Source organism: Nematolebias whitei, chromosome 13 (genome assembly GCF_014905685.2).
Source record: "Nematolebias whitei isolate Nwh7 chromosome 13, NemWhi1, whole genome shotgun sequence".
Classification (NCBI taxonomy): Eukaryota; Metazoa; Chordata; class Actinopteri; order Cyprinodontiformes; family Rivulidae; genus Nematolebias; species Nematolebias whitei.
Genome location: NC_056510.1, coordinates 26,591,707 through 26,601,487, shown reverse-complemented (window position 1 = coordinate 26,601,487; position 9,781 = coordinate 26,591,707). Strand labels below are relative to the sequence as shown.

Below are 9,781 nucleotides of genomic sequence, written 5' to 3'. Positions count from 1 at the left end.
ACTACTATTCTTACTTCATGTTTTTTTACTTAACGTGGGGCTTCAGGGTACAGATTCACTGCGATACACAGGGATTACTGTAATTCAGAAAAACAGTTATATAAAACAGTCAAGTGGTCAAATGTATTTTCTCTTATCATGGTTAATATTTTACTTGTCATGATGTCTCCCCTGACTGCACGTCACTGGTCCAAAGAGACATTTGTGTATTCATCAGTATTGGACATAACTTTAATCATGCAGATGCTGCATGATCCCAGATCCTTCCTGTCTACAGCCATCAGTATCTATAACATCTCTTAATGAAATGAGGATAACGAGTTACAACAACAAATAATTTCTTTCTTGGATTAATAAAGTATTTTTGAATTGAATTGAATTGAATGCACAATGAATGCAGCTGAGCCTGGCATCAGGGTTGCCAGATAAATTTAAAATGTCTTATTTACCCCCCTCCTTTTCTGTGCACATGTTCCACAAACACAGTACACACCTCATCTTAGAATACTTTTACTCAGCATGGTTTAGATCAAAATACTATAATTTTAAAGTGACAGTACTATAGTTCAATATTTCTTATCTGGCAACCTGACTGACATGGAAACTACAGCGTTTTTTGTGTAAACCCACTCATTTTTTGTTTATTACCCCAATAAACACTGAAAAATCACTAACGTTTCCAGAGATTGTTCTCATGTAAACGGGGCCTTATAGCAGGTAGATCACTTTGACTTGGTCATTTTAAAAGGACCTGCAGGCTGAGAAAGTGGGGGCACCCCTGCATTAAGTGGATCCAAATGAAGTTATCCTAATTAATAAAGCTTATTACTGGTAATTAGTTTATGGGTAAGTATGTAGGTAAGGAAAGTGCTTTTATTAACTAAACAAATATGTTTATAATGTTGTTTTGCTGTTCTTTTATTTTGTCTTAGTGTTAACTTTGTGTTTTATTGGTAATGTTTCTTTGTCTACCTCTGTTAGTTTTACTCCTGACCTTGTCTCACTTGACTTCTATTTGCTTATTGCCACTCACTTCATTAGTTCATTAGTTCCCTTCATACATCTTCTGCTTGGTTTCTTTTGTTGTTTGAAGTTGCACCACTCTTTTTTTCCTGCTCTGTTCTGCTGCTCAGGCTGCCTTTCATTTCTTTTGATAAATGCTCTAACCAGCCTGTAAACATCTTAACCAGTACATCAAGGTTTTCTTTGAACTCATTGACTTCTTTCTGGACTTTCTGCTGTTCAATGTGGCAAACAGCATGTATTGGGCTTGAGTTATTTTTCTTAGAGAAAGCTGTCCTTCATGTTATTTATTGCTTTTATGTAGCTATAATTAATACAATTATTTGTGTTGACGTGGAATTATTTTTCTAGGTTTGAAACATGCATTTCCATGTCACATTTTTTGGCGGTATGTATGCAAACTCCTAATGAATTCTGGCCCACAGTTCTCCGAGTTTGTGCAGACTTCATCCAGAGTGATCTGAAGTTAAAATGTGTTCACACAAGGTTTGTCTCCAACTAGTCGCCAAAAAATGTAGCCATGTGAGACAAACTCTGGGACTAACTTTATTGTTTTTGGGGAGTTGGGTGGGGGGAATCAAATTAAGAATAAAATATTTGCTGCAGTTTGAACAACGTTCTCATTTCACTAACATGGTTTGAAACTGTGGCCTTGATTTCTCAGTTTAGATTTTGTAAGAAGCCAATAAATAAAACAAAAGTCAGATTAAGAATACTTCAAGTGGAGACAAATGCTGAAGAACAGTTGTTTTCTTTAAAGAACCAACATAAATGTTTCTTGAACTTGTATTATCTCTGTCTTTACAGGTAGGGAAGGTCCGAAAGAGCGCAGCCAGGAAGAGAGAGTTCCACATCCTGTTTATGATTCTGACCACCGCAGCCTGCTACCTGCTCTGCTGGATGCCTTACGGTGTTGTAGCCATGATGGCAACATTTGGCCCCCCCAACATTATTAGTCCTGTGGCCAGCGTGGTCCCCTCTCTTTTGGCCAAAAGCAGCACCGTCATCAACCCTCTTATCTACATACTTATGAATAAACAGGTAAATGAACCGTTTTGCTTGGTATCAAAAAACATTTTACAAATCAACACGCTGGCATGTAGAAGTTTTATTTACACAGTAAAAAAAGGACATAACTGAAATCATACAAATGGATCATTTAAATATCAATTCAAATGTGACAAGAAGAGGAGTTACTGAAAAATTTAAACGCAAACACTCTCTAAGTAAGGCTGCTGGGAGTGAAGCAGGACTGACTTCTGCAGGAAGCTGCTGCAGGAACGAGATGAAAACAACCAATCAGCGGCTGAACGCTCCTTCTGAGGCAGTGTGGTACACAAATTCCCACCATACTTAATAAAAACAAAACATGGACAATAGATCTCAAGAGACTAGGGGAAAACGAGGAACATTTTATTAACATGATTTTAATACTTAACCATCATCAACACTCTTCCAGTAAATAATACTAATAAAAAATAAAACTGCCATCTTCAAAAGGACAGGGAAATCAACTTATTTTGACATTAGGCATCCCAGAGAGGAGCAACAGTCCTCCTGAAATCACTCAGACTCCACATCCTGCTTTAAACTACCCAGCTAATACAGAATTAAAGACATAATTTGGCACAATAAAAAAAAAAAAAATGCAAAAAAAAAAATACCAGATTCATGAAGTTATCACACTTAATGGAGTTATTTCAGATTAAAAACAACTGAGAGCTACACTGCAGCTGGATGTGGTCTACGAGCATGCAAAAACATTTTCATACGTCACTTTAAAATGAAAATTCAAGCACGGTCACCTCTTACGACTGGAACGACAACGACTCGCCGCACGATCGCGGCACAGTTTAAGACTCAGTCCTGATCCTGATGTGCATGCTCTGTGCATCGGAAAGTCCTCAAATATAAACTGCACGTGTTCAATACGTTCAGGGCTTTTGCACCTACAGTGCGCTACAATCACAAGCTCTGAAACAGTTTGGGTTCATGTCAGTGGAGATGTAAAGCCTGCAGCAGAACTGAAAAGCCCCAAATACTTTAGGATAATCCTCAAATCTCATTTTAGACACCAGAAACGTTCTCTTCAGTTTTGTTGCAGACTTTCCGAGGATCTTTAGTCTATTGGTCTTTAACTCACTGGAGCTGGGTATTAAACCTTATTTTTTTTATTATTCTTTTAAAAAAAATTTACAAAACATCTTTAATCTAACAATTGTTTATCAAGTGTACCAACAGGGATACATTTCTACAATGTGCTGAGACGCCTCAGCAGAGTCCGGTAATGTATCGTCGATGTCTCACTGTGGGAAATGCTTTCACGGCAATAATCTGAGTCACAAGAAGTTGCATCAATGTGATGAAGTACTGTTGCCGTCGAGATAATTCACTGAATTAGTCTTTAATCATGTGATTAATCTAGTACACATTATTGCACATACGCTGATCAGCCGCAAAGTTAAAACCCACGGATGGAGACGTGAAGAATGCTCCATCTAAAAGATGAAATTCTGCTGAAGAACTTGTGGCTCTGGATTGAGATGAGCAATACAAAGGAAACATGTCGCAACGTTAAACTTGCAGTGAACTGCAGATGCAAACTGGACGCTGCTTGATGGACCCATACTGGCCTAAACGCCCACAGCTTATAGAGATGATAGTGATGTAAATACTAAAGAACGGTGTTTTAATTTTAAATTAAAAAGAGAAATGATAATAATCTGTTTTTTTTTTATAACAGATATCATAATTACAACATTCAACAAAAAATGGCAATAATTATCTAAATATCCCTTTTTAAAATTATTATTTAAAAAAAAAACCATTTGATCAGAACCATTATTTTCTTCCCACAGCAGGAAAATAAGATATAATATTCATATAGTCAAAGAAAGGAAGCCAGACTTCCAGCAGATGTTTAACTCTTTGCTTGATATAACTCAAACGTTTAAACAAAATGTAAATTTACTAATTGTAGGAGTTTGAAGCGTATGGCTCGTTTTTGTTTCTCACATGGAAAGAATTAACTTCTTGCATCTAGTTCAAACTTGCTCTGGCCCGGTCCAGTTCTATGCACGCTTGTTGCTCCGTTTTGCATTGGGCAAATAGTATCGTGGTCATACTGGAGCGGAGAGGAGCAAATAGTTTGTGCTGGTCCTTACAAGTGAATGTAATAAGCAAGCGCTGCATACAGACAGATCGTTACGGAAGTGTTTAACTGCCGTTTACCATATCAATGACACATGTCCAGTGATATGTCACGTATCATTGAACACTTTTAAGTGGGTATACGGAAATTTCCAATCTCTTCTAGAGGGCCGTGTACCAGCGTATCACGTAGACTACACCACTGAGTTAAATGGTTAAGATGGTGATACTTAAAACCTGATTGGTCCAATATAAATATAGGTTTTAGCTTTAAATTTAATTGAGTAAACTTTTAGGATTATAAAAATGTAATATTAGCATATTATATTTTGAGAAAAGTAGCTTTTTAAGGGGGTGAGTTATTGAAGCCTGGTTTTTCTTGCACACGTTGTGGCTGTCTATTGCAAAACACAAAATATTACAGATGATAGAATAATGGTGGTACTGGTGTGTTTAATTTAACTTTTTTGGGGCCAGCGGTTTGTAACAGTACTCAGCAGGAATAGTTATATAAATGTTTTTGTTATTGCAAAGGTTAAATCACAGTGGCATCTGTGCATACAACAAAAGTAGGCACATTCAGTCGTTTCTTTTTGTTCCAGAGTGAGAACAGAAGGAATTCAAAGCAATACTGTTTGTATTGTTGCTTAAAGTAAGACATATTTTCCTTTACAGATTTACTTTGATCACTTTAATGTTTGCTTAGCAAACAAATGAAACTAGAGCCTGACTGAAAAGGCTTTCATTTACTCGTGAAGATGATTTAACCGAATTCAGGGAGAGTGCAGTCCCTGTTCTGTGTATCCTCATCATCCAGAGAACTGATCACTGTTGTCCACAAACTGGACACTGCAGGACACACAGAGGACCAGTGTCCAGCTCTGACCATTCAGGCATAGAAACAGCTTTGTGGTTTTAATGTTGTGGCTGATCAGTGTAGTTTCTCAAAAATAAAACGTTTAAAACATTTACACATATCAACACATCATGTAGAAAAGTCATGAAAAATTGCATCAACCATGCCTAAAGTATAAACAATGATGTATTTTTTGTATAAATGCAAGCTGATCAAAAGATTTTCTTTTTTTTGTTGTTTTGTGGTATAACACCCAGCCCGAGTCAAAACCACAAACAGCTTCTTTCTACAACCCTACTACAACAAAATGACTTTCACATTTAGAGAAAAACTTCTGTAACATTTTCACGTTACTAAACTGCCATCAATGCCACACATAAAAAAAAAAAATCACCTGTTATAAGTTCATATTTTCTGACTGCATGTCGACACAAAGATAAAAACGCCTTCTTTTTTTATTCCAACCTAACACCTCTGCAGCTAACTGCTTCATGTGGCACCGGCTCCATTAAAACATGAAAATAATTTTACTTGGGAGACAAATCTGAACAAACTCCTGACCCTCTTTTAGAAAGCCCTCCACTCTGAGCCATGAATGGGTACAGACTAATACCAGAGGAGTCAGGACCTTTAGAATGTATGCAGTTGTAAGAAATGCACTTACACAAGAAAATTAATAAATCTCTGCACGTATGCTAACAACACAGCAGAGGTGAGCTTCAGTCGGGGTTTGGCCAAAACGGGCGACATTACATTCAATAAAAAGTGAACTGAGAGGAAAAGAAAAGCTCAGGGGCTGGTAATTCATAGTGACTGGTACTGCAGTCCTGCCACAGTATGTTACTGCATTTGTGTGAACAGTCACAAGGCAACCCGAGAAAAGTGTTCAGCTGACCTCCAGGCATGGCGTTATGGCTGTTCTGAGCACCCGCTTCCTTTTCCTTTTGGCCCCATTTACTTTCATCTTGTTCCATAATTGCACCGGAACTAAAACGTGAAGAAACTTGCATTCAGCTGGCATGCCCAGGACAGTAATTTAAGATTAAATCGAGCAGTTTCAGTAGTGAGAACAGGACACAACCTGGAAGATATGTACTTTGTACAGTAAAACAACCGCTGCGGTAGTTCGACAATCTCCCTGTAAAACTGCATTCTTCTGAGTTGCTGATGTGTTCGTCACATTCGGAGTGGGAGTTTTGACACTTATTTACACCACTCCAAACTATTGAAAAGAAGTAATCTGAATAAATAAACAGTGGCATTTCCTTTTTAATGGAGTACCTTCCATGAACAGGTTCTACACTGATACACACCAGGTTATTGAAGTCACTCGTCTATCTAAAACACAGATCTGTTGCTACCCTCGTCAGCTCTAAAGCTAACATGGCTCAGCTAAAGCAGATAATTTTTTTTTTTTCTTTTTAAATCCGTTCCAGTTTCTGGTCAAGTAAACCATCTTTGATGAAGACACTGTCTTTAGACAATCGCTAGGTTGATCCCTCCCCAGAGGGCTATGGCTTTTGCTCTTCATGGGTTGATTTGAAACTTGTAAGCTTCAGCCTTCTTGTCTACAGCGGCTTTATTGCATCTTTCCCTCGGTTAGCCACAAAAGGCCCTCGTGTGTATTCTCTTCAGGCTCACGAGGGTCAGCTTTCATATTTTCAGACGTCACAGTTAACGGTGCTAAAGCCTGGAAGAGTCGCGCATCCTTTCCTCCTGAGGTCGTTCTCGGGGCCTGCGTTGATCCGCTGGATCAGGCTCTTCTCGTAGAGCAGGGGGTGGTAGGCGCCCAGCGTGCAGGCAGAGTCGTAATACCGCTCGTGGTAGTGGCACAGGTCGGTCTGCCTCGTGGAGGGGATGTACTCGTACACGTGCACCTGCTCGCAGAGCGCCATCATCAGGAGGATGCCTGCAAAGTACAAAGAGAGGAAGTCAAACATCCAAGCCTAAAACCCTTGTTATGGGTGAAAAGATGGCAGAACTAGGACAGCGCAAATAAATAAAAAACACACCACCTACAGACCCAGCATCCACCCACTTCCTGTGCTAATGGTCCAAGAGTCAAACCAGTGACCATAAAATCAAGAAACCCTTTGATGCTGCTTCAGACAAATACATGTGCTGTCCAGCCTCCTCAGTGGATAGAAAAGTTTTTATGGTTTCAAAGTCATGTACTCAGCATGAGGTGGAGAGCTTTCCAACGTACAAAATGATATTTTACTGATGGCAGCACACATGTCGGCACATTCCTCCCACTCTGTGAAACAACTGAAGCGTCAAGGCTCACAATGCAAGATCAGTCAAGTCCAGAATGTGGGATATTTGTTATGTTCTTGTCTGCTCAGCTGCATTTATAACAGAGACAAACCTGTAAGTCTTTATTAAAAATAAGAGCAGTCTCAATGAACGCCTCCACAGAAACAAAAAAAACAACAACTTCAGATCAAGTTCTTGAACAGTAAAAAAAAAAAAAATCACTTCTTGAATGATTTGCCTCAAATTGTATAAAAAATAGCTCTCAATATTAGCACAATATGTGTAAAATTAAATGAATTATTGCCATTTTTATTTACTAAGGTTGATTAGTTTTAGCAGCCATCTTGAATCAGCTTGACTCCAAAAATGAATCTGTTGTTGCAAACCCAGTTAAACTTCACTTGCCTTTACTGGTGGTGAGCAATAATCAACATATACCAGACAAGATAATGCTAATGTTAAAAGGAGTTGCTTGTTAAGTATTTGAACATTGAGTAAAACGAATTTAAGTGAAATATGCTAAAAGAAGAAAACTCTTCTCAGTAAAGCTGCTAATAAACTGAAATATCTTATTATTTAACATGTAAAGAAATCAGCTCCATTTTAAAATGTGTTTAAAAAGTACTGTTGCAGCTTTTTGCATAAATTAGCAAGTCCTGCGACTTATACACCGAAGCAACTATACATTTTTTCCTCCCCATATTTAAACCCCAATTTTTGACTGAGATCTGACGATTTCATTCATTCTGACATGGAAAATATTGAACACTACTATTTTCAGCCACTAGAGGGCCCTCAACCAGTATGGCAAGCCAAGTGTCTCATTAATAGGTAAAAGTGGCTATTAATGAGACACTTGGCTTGCCATACCAAGCCAACTTTGTCTCGCTCTGAAACTCCTGAAGCAAACATCAAATCAGCTGCATTTCGCCGCGCCACCCAGAAGAAATGCAGCTGATTTGACCATAAAAGTGCATTTATTAAGGAAAAGTTCAACTGAGACACACCTTTACTATAATGTCGAGCAAACAAATAATTGTTTATAAGTGTTAATCTTGTTAAATTCTTGTTAAAGTTCTCCCGTGCACATTCCCATGGCCGCCATTTGGCAGCCAATCGATTTTTGCCACAGTTCAGGCCCATGTTTCTGGGTGGTCAGCGGTGACGCGTAACAAATGCAACGCATCATAGTGACGCATAATAGATGCGACTTATACGGCGAAGCGACTTATTTATGTTTTTTCTCACTTTATTAGACTTTTTGGATTGATGCAACGTATATGGCGGTGCCACGTGTACGGCGGCAAGTACGGTACTGTAAAATACAGCGTTATTTTCTAAAATGAGGTGAACTAAAATACAAAGTAAGGTGACTCAGTTATATTTGAGAATAACGCACAATGACACTTTTGGTTAAATAATTTGATTTGACAAATCTTCTGATAAATGTTTTGAAGAAAAAAAGTTTGTTTTTTCCTAAAATCTCAGGATGTGAATAATCACAGACTGCTTTTAGTCTTCAGGTGTGAATGTGATGGAAAAATAAACTAAGAAGCTTAGTTGTGCTGAAGAACATTGCTCGTGCTGAATAAAAGCCCTTTTTCCAGGAAGAGACAAATAGAAACTGCAAATAAATAAATACAGGGAATATGCCAATGTCATCTGTGGGCGCACGCTGAAATGTGTCCATCAGCTTTGTAGATTTGTTGCTGGTCTTATTTGAATGTGTGCTTATTATTGGTAGCTTCCCTCAGTTTGGAAAACCTCGACAATTTCCATTCCAAAATTTAACAACCCCGGGAATTAAAAAACTTCAGATATGTTGCTTTAATGGCTCTGTGAAATAAAACGTTTAAGAGGAGTTGTCTCCTTGGCGTTCGATAAATTAGACCCCCCTACAGTTTGCTTACCATACCATTTTCATGCTAGGCTTTTATTTGCACATATTTCTTCTGCTTTTAATAAGATGCAGGCACGTCTTCTACATGATTTTATTCTATCTACAACTTTTATGCTGGCTTTTAGGCTTTTTAATGGACAAGAAATGGTGTACTAGTGAATGGAAACATGTTGGACGTTCTGGCGCAGGGAAACCCCAGGGTTGTGTTCTTTCACCCCTACATTTTTGTACACAGACAGCAACAAGTCTTTTACAAAAAGGCAGCGACCCGGTCCAGTTTTCTGACAACACAACACTTAACCCTTAAAAGTTCAGAGTCAGATCATAATAATGTCCTTCCTGCTTTTGTGGACTGCTACAATGACAATTTCCTTGATTTTAATGTCTGTAAGACAAACGAGCTTATGAATTTTAGGAAAAAACAAGGGGAAGCTTAAAGTCATTGTTAAAAAAAAAAAGATGTGTATGATTGGTAACTCTACATTGTCCCTAGGTGTGAGTGAGAGAGTGAATGGTTGTTTGTCTTGTTTGTCTCTATGTGTCCCTGTGATGGACTTGCGACCCGTCCAGGGTGTACCCCGCCCCTCGCACAGTGA

General features: G+C 38.4%; 2 protein-coding genes across 2 annotated transcripts in view; one reads left to right on the top strand and one right to left on the bottom strand.

Moving 5' to 3' along the window:
- The window catches only part of tmtops2b (teleost multiple tissue opsin 2b), a 27,553-nt gene extending 23,187 nt beyond the window's left edge, over positions 1–4,366 (top strand). The window contains exons 4-5 of the mRNA XM_037686195.1: positions 1,831–2,064; positions 4,340–4,366. Of these exons, the coding sequence (XP_037542123.1) occupies positions 1,831–2,064; positions 4,340–4,366 (261 nt within the window). The remainder of the gene's footprint in view (positions 1–1,830; positions 2,065–4,339) is intronic.
- A 1,394-nt stretch (positions 4,367–5,760) lies between these two features.
- st6gal2a (ST6 beta-galactosamide alpha-2,6-sialyltranferase 2a) overlaps positions 5,761–9,781 on the bottom strand; it is a gene marked incomplete at its 5' end in the record, with an annotated part of 38,225 nt that continues 34,204 nt past the window's right edge. Inside the window, one exon of the mRNA XM_037686194.1 lies at positions 5,761–6,938. Coding sequence (XP_037542122.1) covers positions 6,691–6,938 — 248 coding nt within the window. The remainder of the gene's footprint in view (positions 6,939–9,781) is intronic.